The sequence below is a fragment of the Alligator sinensis genome, unplaced genomic scaffold (genome assembly GCF_000455745.1).
Source record: "Alligator sinensis unplaced genomic scaffold, ASM45574v1 scaffold141_1, whole genome shotgun sequence".
Taxonomy (NCBI): domain Eukaryota; kingdom Metazoa; phylum Chordata; order Crocodylia; family Alligatoridae; genus Alligator; species Alligator sinensis.
Window position 1 is genome coordinate 1194364 of NW_005842221.1, and position 14735 is coordinate 1209098.

Genomic DNA, 14735 nt, shown 5'->3' on the forward strand with positions numbered 1-14735 from the left:
AACCGCTGGGAGTCCCCCCTCTTGCCCCGACCGGGGCTTCCGGCTCTCGCCTCAGCCGCTGGACTGATGCCCAGTTGCCTGTCTGAGGCTCTGGCTTTGGGGAAGCCGCAGCGGCAGCGACGTGCTACACGCCTCCTCTCTCCTCCCCTGGCTTCCCCCTTACCGCGGGGTTTGTCGGGGCTTTTAAACTTCCCGCGGCAGCCGCAACGACTGCCGCGATTGGCTCAGCTGCTCCCCTTGTTGTGAACAGCTGTTTAAACAGCCAGCGTAGTGCCGACTCGCACGGCCATAATGGCGGCCGCGTCTGCTGCTGCCGTCCCAGCTCCGACGCCGCTGTCCCTCCCGGGGGTGAGTAGCCCAGCCCGTGGCTTTCTTGAGGAGGTGTTGTTGCCCCCTTGTCCTGACTATCCTCTGCCTGTACCCATGACGGCAGCCCATCGCCGTCACAATTATGCTTAAATAGGGTGAAGCAGAACCCTGTCTGGACAAAATCCTGTCTGAGAGGAGGAGGTGCTGAGCATGGGGCAGGGGGGTCGTAGGTGAGGTTGGGAGTCTTACCTGCCCCAGAGACTCAGTCACAGAATCATAGAAAATTAGGGTTGGAAAGGACCTTAGGAGGTCATGTAGTCTGACCTCCTCAAAGCAGCACCATCCCCAACTAGATCACCCCAGCCAAAGCTTTGTCTAGCCAGGTTTTGAAAGCATCGAAGGATGGAGCTTCTACCACCTCTCTGGATAAACTGTTTCAGTGTTTTACTACCCTCCTAGTGAGAGAATTCTTCCTAGTATCTGACATAAACTTCCCATGCTGCCACTTGAGACTGTTGCTCCTTGTTCTGTCATTTACTACCAGTGAGAACAGTCTAGCTCCATCCTCTTTCGACCCCCGCCCTCTTCAGGTAGTGGAAGGCTGTTATTAAATCCTCCCTTTGTCTTCTCTTCTGTAGACTAAATAAGCTCAGTTCCCTCGGTCCTTCTTCACAAGTCATGTGCCCCAGCCTCCTGATCATTTTTGTTGCCCAGCCAGCCAGTCCCCAGTCTGTTCTGGTACGTGGGATTGTTCCGTCGTAAGTGCAGGACTTTGCACTCGTCCTTATTGAACCTTATGAGGTTTCTTTTGGCCCAAGTCTCCTCTTTGTCTAAGTCACTCTCAATCCTAGCCCTACCCTCCAGCATATCTGCTACTCCCCCTCCACTTGGTGTCATCTGGAGACTTGCTGAGGGTGTTCTCTATGCCATCTTCCAGGTCATTGATGAAGACATTAAACACAACTGGCCCTGGAACCGACCTTTAGGGCACTCTACTTGATACCAGCTGCCAACTAGATATTGAGCCATTGATTATTACCCTTTGAGCCTGATGCTTCTGCCAGTTTTCTGTCCACCTTACAGTCCATTCATCCAGCCCATACTTCCTTAGCTTGTCTGTGAGAATGTTGTGGGAAACCGTATCAAAAGCCTTACTAAAATCAAGGTATACCACATATGCCAGTCTCCCTGCATCCACAGAGCCAGTCATTTCATCATGGAAAGCAGTCAGGTTGGTGTGGCCTGATTTGGCCCTGGTGAATCCTTGCGAGCTGTTCCTTTTTCTCCAAGTTCTTAGAAATTTGAGTCCCGTTTTTGTTTTTAGGGTTTTTTGTTGTTCTCCCGCCCTGGCGTGGGGGTCGGGCTAGAAGATCTATTAGGTCCCTTCCGACCCTAAAACTATGAAACTATGAAATGGATTCCTTGAGGATCTGCTCCATGATTTTTTTTAGGGACTGAGGTGAGGCTGACTGGTCTGTGGTTCCCTGGATCCTCTTTCTTCCCTTTCTTAAATATGGGCACTATGTTTGCCTTTTTCCAATCATCCGGGACTTCTCCTGATTGCCATAAGTTTTCAAAGATGATGTCCAATGGCTCTGCATTCTCATCAGCCAACTCCCTCAGCACCCTCAGGTGCCTCCCATTGGGCCCCATGGAGTTGTATATGTCCAGCTTTTTCTAAATAGTCCCTAACCCGTTCTTTCAACACTTAGGGCTGCTCACCTCCTCCCCCAAACTGTGCTGCCTGGTGCAATAGTCTGGGAGCTGAATTTGCCTGTGAAGACTGAGGTAAAAAAGGCATTGAGCATGTCAGTCCCTTGCTGTTGCTGCTGCTTATGGCAGTGGTATGGTACTGGGGGATGCCGTTCTGGTGTCTCCTATAAGTTGGAACAGGGTGGTGCCCTGCTAGCTCATGCTTTATTATGCTAGTGAGCTTGAGGCCTCTGTGCCATTCATTCCAGTCACAGTGCAAGTGTCTTCCATCCTTGGGACCCTTTATTTGTTTCATTTACAAAGCAACCAGGACTCCAGTGATTGTGTATAGTAGCCTGGAACTTAAGCGTTCACATTCAAAGATGGTGGATGACTGATAAAAGCAAATTTCCTACTTGCATGCAGTTTTACAGAACTGCTACTTAATATCTAATTTCATATAGTTCAAAGTTTCTGTTGCTTTTTTTGCTCCTTAATGAGCTGTCGACAAGTTAAAGAGTTTACTTTCTTCTAGTTGGCAGGTCTTGCACATTGAACCTGGCAGATAAAATTCAAGCTCAGTTGTTTCTGGCTCATGTCTCATCAACGGTAATACAAAAGCTACAGGAAAATCTTAATTAACAATTAAGTTTATATGCATGCCAAAACAGATTCCAGCTCTTCCTTGTAAAGCTGCGTTGAGTCTGCAGTACTACTTGAGTAAAACATAACATTTTTTTTTTTCTTTTTTTGGTAGTCAGAGGTAAATGGATAAGATAAAGAATGAAAGTAGGTGCAGATATATTGAGTAAAGTGTCTTTTACACCATTTCTTTCAGGACCTGTATTGTCTAGGAAGATCCGCATTTCATTATCCTTCATATCAGTTTGTGTGTTGTGTTTTGACTGGTACAAAGAATAGATTTGAATCCACTGTCAGTCCCTAACCTCATTTGCTTGTACTTTTAACTTAAAGTCCAGTGCAGTTTTTCGGTCACTACATAAGCCTTTTGAAGTAAATGATCATACATTAGCTCACTCTTGGGATGCTTCGGCAAGCAGTTTAATCTATCCTGGAGAACTTCCTGGGAATTCAATTAATTGCCTTGGTTAGTGTTCAAAAAATAAATCCAGGAAACCACTGTTTACCTTACAGCTCTGAAAAGCATTCATGTCATCTTGCTTATATTGATCCTCAATATAATCAGGTCCTAGATGTTTACAGGGAGCTGTGACCTGTGTCGGTGGTCTGTGATCAGACCACATCAGAATTTGTTTTGATGATATGTTTGTGTATCATACCTGCTTTCATGGTCATTCGTTAGTGACAATTATGGAAGTCTTTGACTTCCATGCAAAAGTGAATGCTAAATATGGGATTGATTTTCACAAAACCCTTTTTGGGAATAAAGATGCTTTCTAGGTAAAAATTACGGCTTCTCCCTGAGCCCAGTTTTCAACTTGCTCATAACATTTGTGTTTCTGTGAAATTAGGGGCTTAGTAAGAGTAACTGTAGAAGTAAGACAGGTGCTATTTCAGATGAGTGGTTAGCTGTGTAAGTCTGAAGTCAGACAGAAGGTAGGCCAGAGTGGCACCTTAGAACAAGGGACAAGGATTGGCAACACTTTGCTGCCCTAGGCCAGAGCTTGTGACCTAGTGTCCTGCATAAAGCAAATCTCTGCCACCTAGGGTGCTCAAGCTGCTTGTGCTTATTCTTTTTGTAGATACCTGGCCCTTCTGCAGTGAGGTAAGCACAGGCACATGGTTCTGCAGGGTTCTGAGCAGCTCCATGTAGCTGTATGCAGCTCTTTGCGGTTGTATGCTGCCTGATCCTCCATGCAACACAGGCTGAGTCAGATTCGACCTCTTTCTGGGCTGAATCTGGCCTGGGGGCTGTATGTTGCCAATCTTTGCCTTACAGGCTAAATGATTCTGAAGCATGTGCTTTTTTAGGCAACAGCAGGCTATTTGTCAGCTGCAATGAATGAAAACTGAAACTGTGGACATGAAACTGGTGTTTCAGGCTAAGTACAGACATTCAAAAAGCCTGAGCCTGAATTGATTCAATATTTGCAGGTTAGTTTAACCTGCGCAGATTGAACCAACAAGCAAATGAATAGGCATTCACTTTTGGTTCCGGAAATGCAGCCACATGCCTGCAGTGGCCCAGGCTAGAAGCCAGGGGGGTGGAGTGCAAATGTGAGCAATGCCTTCCCTTCAGGCTGCAGGGAAGCTCAACTGAGGGGGGGGCATGCCCAGACCCTGGCAGGCTGAGTATGACTGGGGAGGGGTTTAAACCCCCACCCTGGCCTGCAGGGACAGGTCCAGCTGGGGTCTGTCCGATTTTTTTTTTTTTTTTTTTTTTTTTTTTTCTCCCCTGCTCATGGCTCAGCACAGCCCAGGACTCTCAGAGACTCTCCTCCCAGCCAGGGGGTGATCCTGCTGCGCCTTCTCAGCCATCAGGGCTGGAGTTTCGCTTGGGGCAGCCCAGAAGCAAAGGTCAGATTGGGGGGAGGGAAATGGCTCTGAGCTCAGATGGGGAGACACACACACACGGATTGTGGCGGCACCGTCCTGGCTGTGAGCCCCACCAAGCAGAGAGACCCAAATTGGGGGATGGGGGCAGGGAAGGGGTTTGAGTGCGTCTGCTCTGGCCTGGGGCAGAACTGAGCTGAGCATGCAGCTGGGGCATCAGCTCCTGCCTGGCGGCCCCTTCTACCAGCTGGAGAGTGGTGGCCAGGTAAGACCTGGCCCTCAGTGGTGCACACAGCACGGGCTCACACCCTCAGCCCTGAGCGCCGTAACCTGCGTCCCCCGGGCCACCAGGCACTGACCTGGGCGCAGCCTCCTCAATGTTCCTCAGTGGCGGTGGTGCAGCACGACACCGTGTACCAGGCACAAAGCGCTACCCTTACAGCTTCCCAACTGCTGCAATTGGGGGCCCACCCTGGCCATACTGGTAGGTGCTGTCTGTGCAGCCAAACTGTGGTGGGGTGCTGGGTGGGCAGACAGTGGTGGCAGGGAAGCTGTCCATCAGTGATGCACAAAAATATAATTATTAAGCTTAAATTAATTTTACATTTGAATTGCCTCAAATGCTTTCTCTTTTATGTGAGAGGACACCAGGAAATTCAAGTAGATCAATTATTATATTTATTGATTGATTGAAGGATTTATTAATAAGGCTGCAAGTAAATCTTAGCAAAAAATTGGCTATACATATAGACAGGGTGAATTGATATCATTTTTTGTTGTAAGATTCCCTTCCAAAGGCAGATAAATTAGCCTCTGTGGTTATTGACATTTGTTATTACGTTATTATGTTTACTGACATTTTAGGTAGTAAAAGTTGAACTGGGTGGAAAACTATTTCCAACAAAGCTCCTCAGCTTTCCAAAAAAAAGTCCTTTTCTGTACTGGGATGAAACCAAGACTCCCTGAAATTTGTTGCCTGGCAAGATACCTATCTAAGAATAACCATGGCTCTGTGAGTGGGGTACTCACTTGGCGGGAGATGTAGGTTAAAAGATGCCTGATTTAGTTGAAAAAGAGACTCAAATAAGGGGTGTCCCTCATTCTAACTTAGCGTCCTCATAGGCAGGCTACTGGCTTTTCTGAAGTGGTGCATGCTTTTTCTGATTTTCACCAGAAATTCTACCATTAAGGCTAGGGACAGACATTTAAAAAACCTGAGCCTGCGTTGATTCAGTCTTTGCAGGTTAGTCTAACTTGGCTAGGCTAAAATCAGTTTTGTAACCAGGCAGACATCCCAGAAATGCAGGCACATGCCTGCAGTGGCTCAGACTACAAGCTGGAGGACACTAGAGCAGCCTTCCCTTTTGCTTCCACAAGGCACAGCTGAAGGATGTGTGGCCAGATCTTAGCAGGGTGCTCTGATTATTCTGCCCCCCCCCCCCTGCAGCCCAGCAAGGAATGCTTATCACCCTTAACTCAGTGTTTATCAACTCAGTAAGAAAACCAAGCCTCTCTCCATTAACTAATGGAGCTCTTCTTAAACAGCTCTTCCAAGGAAGGACAGTAAACTACCCGTTGATTAGTTCCAAAAAGCTGGTCTGCCTGTCCTCTTGCATAGCACAGACCACAGCCAGCTAATGCTGAGGTGTCTGTGTAAGGCAGAGGTGAGGGGGCAATAATCCCTGTTTAGCAGGGAGAAGCTAGGCAGACACTCTGTGCCTGCAAATCTTTGCTGAGCTGCAGCCAGGGTGCAGAGGGGAGGGGCCAGCCAGCCCTGCTATGGAACAGAAAGCCCTGCCCAGCCCAGAGAGCATGCTGGGATGCTGGGGGTCTCTGGTTTATCTTAAACCAGCAAGGGGTCTGGGACAGACATTGCATAAACCAGTTTGAGCCAAATCAGTTAGGTCTGATGATACATTCAACCAGGTTTATCTCAAACCAGTTTCAGTCATTTTCAAACTGCTTTATGTGCACTGAACATCTGTTCTGTTACAGCTTTAAATTGGTTTCTATAAACTGGTTTATATGTAATGTTTGTCCCTAGCCTAAGTGTTACAAACCCACCCCATTGCTTAGAGACATAAAAGGAAACCTAGTTAGCTTTGTAAAAAGTATTCAGTCTGTTTCAGTTCTTCACTGCTATCTTTTGGGAGTTGTTACTATATTGTATAAATATTTTGATAAAATTTATGAAATGTCAACTCCTAACTGTAGTATGTGTGGAAAAGTTAGTGCATGTCATAGTACGTGGCTACTTTCCCCTCAAAAAAAAAAATGTAACAGTGTGCCAATTTTATAAAAATCAGCCCTTTAGTTATGTAAGCGCCTCGCCGTCCCATGTAAGGATCTCAAACCAGCTGTTTTCTTCCCACCTTAAATTAAAAATATATATTTACAAAATTGCTCCCAAGGTGCATCAGAGGCTGAGTGTTTACAGCTGAAGTACAAATCCATTTAGAGAGCATTTCTAACCTCTGTTCTAAAAAAGGCAGATTCTCAGGTAGTGTAAATTAATATAGCTCAAGTCAAGTCTTTAACTTCTGAAGAGCATCTTGCAAAGTGTTGGCATGGGAGCAATTTGAAAAAAATAGATCTTGCTGACTTAATTCCTTCCCCAAAGCAGAGTGGGCCATTTATTGGAGCTATGCCAGTTTGACCCAGCTGAGAATTTGACCCTGAGGCTTACCTAAGTAACTTTATTATGAATATTATAGTTTTAACATCGGCATTTTGCCAGCATGCGACATGTATATCATAATAATCTAATTAATTTGGGTACCACAGATTTTTGTGTTTATTTCATGGTCAGCAGTTCAGTAACTCAGACCTCACTGGAAAATCTGTTTTATGTTGCTACTGTCTGTGTTTGATATCTTCTCTCAAAGTTGATCCAATTCCTATAATCAAGTGGCTAACAATCAAGATGCTAACATAGTATTCTAAAGAATATCTCAGAGTTGGAATTTAGGTACACTTGGGAGAGATGGAGCCTGGAGCATTGTGCTGCACAATGGAAGTGGCAGTTAAATTTTCCTTTTGCATTGTTTCAGTATGTTGTCCCTGACATGACTCTGTACTGCTGTAAAAGGCAGCTGGTTGACTAGGCTAAGAGCAAAAGAATGAACTCTTTCCTTTTATGTGGCTATCAACTCTGTTATCACAGCATCAACATCACATGGTAAGACCTTTTCAGAATCCATTCTTCCATTCTACAATGAAAAGTACACTCACACACCACTTAATGCTTTAGATGAATCAATTATTAGGAAAGGAGAGAGAGAAAGCGCACAGCATGTCTACACATACCCTTTGTGGGAAGTGTAGGTTTAGACATGAACACGTTGAATATCTTCTCAACACTAGCATTTTTTAAGCATTACATCTTAAGAGAACTTTTGAATGTAATGGACTCATTGAGATTAATTCGTTTGGAATTGTTTACAGACCTAGCATGTTTATTTTCTTTAAACATATGTTTTCAAAAGAATATTCACAAAATGGGAAAAGGTTTTTTTGCTATAATGGCTGTATCTTGAGCTTAAATTAAGATGTTCCCATCCAATGGTCTAGGGCCCTCCACAATCTTTTATAAATATACTAAGTAGATAACCTTGGATTTAAATAAAACTCAAGCTTTTGTTTTACTAGTCACAAATAGCAAGTAATAGATGGGTGGAGAGGGAGTGCCATGCTATTTAGTGATCTACTTAAAACACAACATGCAGTGTAGGTGATATACTATTAGCTTTGCCTTAAACTTAATTTAATCCTGTTATGTGTGTTGTTGTCCTTCACGGATGAAGACAACCACATCCAGTGAGGGATCGGGGGGAGAAAGAAAATAAGTAGGAAAGAAAAAGGGAGGGAAGAAAGAGAGAGGATAAAACAGAAAAAGGGAAGAGAAATGAGGGGAGTGAAGGCTACGTCACGTGCGTATGTAGGTGATTTATAAGCCTGATCTTTGCCTTGAACAGTCTGCTGCAGGAGGGGCAGGAGAGCAATGAGGACTGGATAGAGGAGGTTTTCATTTTCCTGGCCATGTTCCTTCGTTGCTTCTGCTATGCGTTGCTGTTCGAAGGCCAGTGCTCCATTCTGAATTGATGACCTCCAGGATGGACGGTCACGAGCAATTTGCTCCCTCGACTCCAGGTCGATGTGAAAACTCTAAAGGTGTCACTAAAGAGTGACCTTGTACTGCTTCTTTGCACTGTGAAAGTGTACTCCATTTGACAGTTCGCCGTTCGTTTCGGGCATTCTCGAAAGGTGGCTGGCTCATCTTAGCTGCGCCAGTTTCAGTAGAGCGTGAATACTGAGGAGAGCTGATCTGAGCACCTCGGTGTCTGGGATCTTGTCCTGCCACTTGATCTTTAGTAGTTTTTGCAGGCAGCACAGGTGGAAGTGGTTTAGTTTCTTGGTATGATGCTGGTAGGCAATCCAGGTTTTGCAGGCATATAGGAGGGTTGGGAGAATGATGGCTTTGTAAACCTTCAGTTTTGTTGACATTCTAATGCCTCAGTGGTCTCAGACCAACTTACTGAGTCTGCCGAAGGTCACGCTGGCTTTCACGAGTCTCGCATTGACTTAGTTGTCGATGTGGACAGCATGGGAAAACATGCTGCCTAGATAGACAAACTTGTCAACCATCAACAGTTGTTATCCTTTAACTGAGATGCGTGGTTCCTGGGATGTTGTGCCAGGTGCAGGTTGAAACATCACTTAGGTCTTCTTCGTGTTGTTAGAGAGTCTGAAGTTGTCACTGGCTGACGAGAGTAGGTCCATGGGCTGTTGTATGACAGCCTGTGAGCCTGCGCATAATGTATAGTCGTCAGCATGACTGTTTTTAATCCTGTGATATGGTATAGCAAATGGAGCGTAGATGCTAATTTTGTTATGAAAAGGAGCAAAAAATATGTAAAAACATATCAGTAAGATTTGCAGGAACATTCTAACTTCTGCAAGTGAAGTTTGCAATGTTAAGGCTGAAATACAGAATTATAGCTTATGATAGTATGGGTGTGTGTACACATGCTTTTTATGTGTGCCTAAACTTAATGCTCATGTGCCTAATGCAGGGGCAGGCAATTATTTCTGACGGAGGGCCACTTACTGAGTTTTGGCAAGCCATCGAGGACCACGTGATGGGCAGCCAGGGGCAGATCAATATTCATTTTCTAAATTTTTTAGGATCCCCATGGACTGGATCGACTGGCATGGCGGGCCACATTTTGCCCACCCCTGGCCTAATGCATGTTAAGGCAATTTAGGCGAGCGTCTACACGTGCATGAGCTAATGTGCCTTAACATGAGTGTGTGGACCAACTTGGGACTCAAGTTAGTCCCAAGTCAGTGGACACACACTGCCAATGCAAGTTAGCTATTTGAGCCTAAATTTGATACCTGCTTTATGCAGGTATCAATTTTAGGCATGAATAGCCTAAAGTTATCATTTTTAATGCTCATTAAGCATGTGCACATTAGACATGCGCCCTTCATGTGCCTTAAATTGGGCTAAAGCACCTTAAATTGGCACGTGTAGATGTACTCTGTATATCACTGAAGAGTGGGTGTTTTTAAACACAATGCATGTGAAGAACGAATAATGAGGGCAGAGCCCTTTAATCTCACTTATACAAAGTGATAGCGTCAAAAAATACAAAACACAGAGGATTTGCCTACTGTAGATTCTTTAATCTCAAGTTAATAGGCTTCTAGTTAAACAGGTGGTTACTGTGCTAAAGGCTAGTCTGGAGATCTATAAACTGTTTAAGGGCACTTCATGGCAACCACTTTAACTTGATTATAAATCAAACCTAGATAGATTGAGTACAGGCAAAGTAAAAAGCAATACTGTATGTCTGCTGTAGGTATTCTGGAGTTTAAATGGATAGTACTAATTTATTTATACAAAATAGATAAATTTGCATGAGGTAGTTCTCTAGCTGGCTTGCTTATGGTTTCATCAATATATATAAAACCAGAAGTAATTCCATACCTCTCTATTTCCTTGCTATTAGTGTTACAAGCCATCAGGTATTTGAATAAAAAGCAGGAGCTTGATATGGGTATCATGAACATGAGTGGGCTTTTCTAAGGGTCTCAGTTTTTCAAAATTAAACAAAGTTGTTAGAAGAGGGATCTGTTCCTTTAAAGGAACTTTCATGTAGTCCTTTTTTTCTTTTTTTAACATAGCTATACCCCAAACCCTTTGAAATAGTGGCTGAGTTCTTTGTAATGAAATTTTAGTTTTCATATTTAATTTAATAGAATTAAATATTCTAGCTAAGGAAGTAATATTTATAAATGGTATAGTTGTTTTTGGAAAACAGCACTGAATAATGAAGAGAATGTTTGTGCAGGTCTTTAGGATATTTTTTTAAATATGTTTTCACATGAGTCAACACCCTCTCCTAAATATTTTGTCCTGTTAAATGGTATTGGTGAAAGTCTTATAATGAGTAGTATGGGAAAAGCCAAAAACAACTTTTTTTCCTCCCCAATAGGGCTTTATTTGTCCTCTGTGTATGAAATCTCATGGATCTGCTGAAGAACTCTTCAAGCATTATGAAGCAGTTCATGAATCTGGCATTGATTCAAGCCATGGAGGAGAAGGTCATCCATCACCCAAAAGGTGGAGCGGCATTCATTTGCATATACACTTGTGTGTCAGTGGTAAATAGCCTCTAATTATGCTGAATCCTGTATTAATTTGAACAGTTAATTTTCCAGTGAACTGTTTACATTTTGATGCCCCTTTTCTAAATGCAAGTAAAAGACTAATTAATACTGTGTTGCCTCATACTGTCCTAGCAATTGATGAAAATCAACTGTATGTAATAGTGTTGTTTAGTCTATCATTTTCTACCTGCATCAGCCTTATCTGATAGTAGCAGTATGGCTGGTCAGAAAACAATTCCATTATTTTTGAGGTTGCAGAATATTACTTTCTGTTGAGGGTTAACAGGGAAGGGCCTTGCCAGTTTAGGTGCACCTTGTTTGGGTAAGTACCCTAATCACAGGCTATTGGGTATTTCTGCCCCATCTGTCCTCCAGAAATTCTGTACTCGTTTTGAGATACCTTCTTAATTCTTTTTGGTTAAAAAGATGCATTTTGGTTTTGATAAAGGTTTGATGTGGTAGGTAGCTTTTTACCAGCTCTTTGCAACAGTTGTTGGGGCAGCTCTTTTTGGGTGGCTTGAACATTCCCATAAACTGTATTTGCATGCTTATGTTTTGTCTCTGAGGGGGAGAGATGTGGGATTCCAGTTGTTCCATTTTGTTTCCTTGTCAATGCATATATTGAGCTGTTGTAAATTGCACCCTGTATTGCTTCTACTTTGTGGTTTGCATGATTCTCTTGGTTGCACACTTGGGTCAATATAAGCAGCTGAATGTAGCTATGTACAGCCTGGAAGAGTGTGATGCCAGTATAGAAAAGGTACAGACTGCACAACCTTTCTTTGTTAAATTAATATCTGGGAAGTAACAAACAGCAACAGAAGGAATTAGGTCTTTGGGTAGAAGTGAATTTTCAGGTGTGGGTTTATACTTCTTAAAGGGAATCTGTAAAACTGGCATTGTGCAATTCCATGTTTTTCATCTGCTTATCAGTATTCCCAATTTTCAAGTAAAAGGAGTGGGAGATGCTTTTCATTTTACTTTCTAGTGACAGTCTTATTAATTCAACATGCTCTGAGTTGAGCTGGGCTCTTTAACCTCTAATTATTACCAGTAATAAAGATTATTTAGGATAAATCCTGCCCTTAGCAACTCCTTGTTTTAGTGGAGCTGCATAATTGAGGGACTGGGACGCAGTGAATTTTATGTGATGATACAAAACACAGAATACAACTCAGATCACATCTGAGCTGTGTGTGTGCTGGGAAGGAAGAAAAGTGAGCAAAGTGAGTTAATCTGCTCGCTTTCAAGTACAATAAACTGGTATTGTTCTTTGTGACCTTTGTATAAACACTGTGAATAGGTTCATTGAGTGGGGGTGATGCCATTTTTGCAATCACATAAGAGATATTTAGATCATACTGGGTCAAAGAGGGGATAGCATAGTCATGCAGTTAGTGGCATAACAAGCAGGGTTTGTGCCCTGGACAAAATGTCTAGGGATGGAGCTTCCACAACTTCTCTAGGTAGCTTGCTCTGATTTTAACCACCATTATAGTCAGAAAGTTCCTCCTAATTTCCAACTGAAATATCCTCAGTTTACTTGCTCTTTGTCCTGTCCCCTGTGGCCACAGAGAATAGTCTCCATCCTCTTTATAATTGCCCTTCAGGTATTTGAAGACAGTTATGAAATCCCCCCCTCCCTTCTCTTCCCCAGAGTAAATAACCCTAGTTCTTTCTACCTTCCTTTATAAGTCATGCTTTCCATGCCCCTAATAATTTTTGTTGCTCTGTGCTTTCTCTGATCTGCCCACATCCTTCTTGAAGTGTGGGGCCCAAAATGGGACATAGTACTCTGGGTATGGCCCCACTAGTGCTGAAGAGAAAAAATGAATCACTTCCCTTGATTTGCAAACAACATTCCTGTTACTAGAGCTCAGTATGCTGTTGGCTTTTTTCCTTTTTCCCCTTTCTTTTTCTTTGCAACAGAAGCACGCTGTTGGCTCATATTCAGCTAATGGGCTACTCTAACCCGCGGGTCCTTCTCGGCGGTCTGTCCATTTATTCCCTGGTCTTTTTGTGCATTCAGTTATTCCACCCCACACGCAGGACTTTGCAGTTGTCCCTGTTGAGTTTCATCTGAGTTTAAACACATAATTTCATATGAATTTAAACAAATAGTTTTTACAATATAACTTTCCCATCCACACAGGCTTTTAGCTGGTGGAATATAAATTGTTCAGGGCTTTGGCAATTATCCTTTATGAGCTTGGCTTCTCTTTACCTTTCATGTTAAGAACAGTAAGAAATTGAACAAGGTTGGAGGCTGAGATCATTCTGTGAGTGGAAGAAGTCAGATGAGACCTCTTGTATAAAACATGGGCTATTTTTCCTGATGTTGTGGCATTTTCAGCGTTTCTTGGATAGCATTGCATATTTTTAGATCAGAGTTTTACAGAAAATTTTAAAAAAGTGAACACTTTAAAGATAAATGCATGCAACTGTGTTAATCTGTAATTTGTTAAACTAGATATGTCCCTTGAATATTGCTTGCTTGTCTTTTTAATTTCATTAACAATCTATGTTAACTTTTTCTGTTCTCACTATCAAAGACAACTATTACAGAGGAACTGATGTTCTAACCTCCTGTCTTCACCTCTTTCCAGTGATATGAAAGTATTTGGTAGTGTTTTGCATAACATTTTCTCTGCTGAAATGTACCATTTTGGGGTGAAATATGAAACAGCTCTTCACTGCTTTGAATAATTAAGGATCATATGGTACAGTTCACAATACTCTGAGCATCTGTTATGTAGTTCTGGCCAGATTCCAGTACTGTTTAACTACATCTTGCCTGTCTGAGGAAATATTTACTCAGGGAAGATGTTTCCATTTGTTTGTTTTTTGATGTCATCTTAAGATGTAAACATGAACCAGTCTAGTTACAGTGGTCTAGCACCCTGTAGAGACACTTTCTTCTACTATAAAGCCTTGTTAACACTTAAAAGAGTGGCCTAGCAAGGTTATACTGGTAGGACTATACCAGTAGTCTCCTCTAGTGATCATTTGGATCATATTGACAAAACAGTCTTTTGCTGCTATATGCAGTCCAGTTCTCTATAAGGAATAAGCTAGGCCAGCTGTGAAACTTTTGCCAGAATATCTTTGCCAGCAGATACTCTATTGCAGCCATTATTGACTGTTAGATGTCTAATTTTTTTTTTAAGGCTACTTATCAATCTAAGTATGCCAGCAAAACATAAGCGTGAAAAATCGTAAGGTGTGCTCACTTCTCCAGGCAGTGTGTTCAAACTTGGCACATTTTTCCACATGTACTGTTGTCAAAATGAGGTGTGTAGCTGTGTTTTATGCAGCACTGCACTTGTGCTAATTGGAGACTGAATTAGCTAGCAGGTGCAGTGCCTTGTGGCTGTTTTGTTTCAGATTTGAGGTAGTGTGAGCAGAGCAGGTGTGGTATGTTAGAGCATAATGCTCTGTGGAGCAGTAAATGATGGTAGTGTATGTATATGCCATAAGTGGTTTTCACCAATGTAGAGTAAATTCCTTCCCAAAAAAGGAGTGGGAGATGCTTTTCATTTTACTTTCTAGTGACAGTCTTATTAATTCAACATGCTCTGAGTTGA

General features: G+C 42.7%; 1 protein-coding gene across 1 annotated transcript in view; it reads left to right on the top strand.

The window, feature by feature from the left end:
• The window catches only part of EEA1 (early endosome antigen 1), a 265467-nt gene that overhangs the window by 171246 nt on the left and 79486 nt on the right, over positions 1–14735 (top strand). The window contains exon 4 of the mRNA XM_025208125.1: positions 10977–11104. Within this exon, the coding sequence (XP_025063910.1) occupies positions 10977–11104 (128 nt within the window). The remainder of the gene's footprint in view (positions 1–10976; positions 11105–14735) is intronic.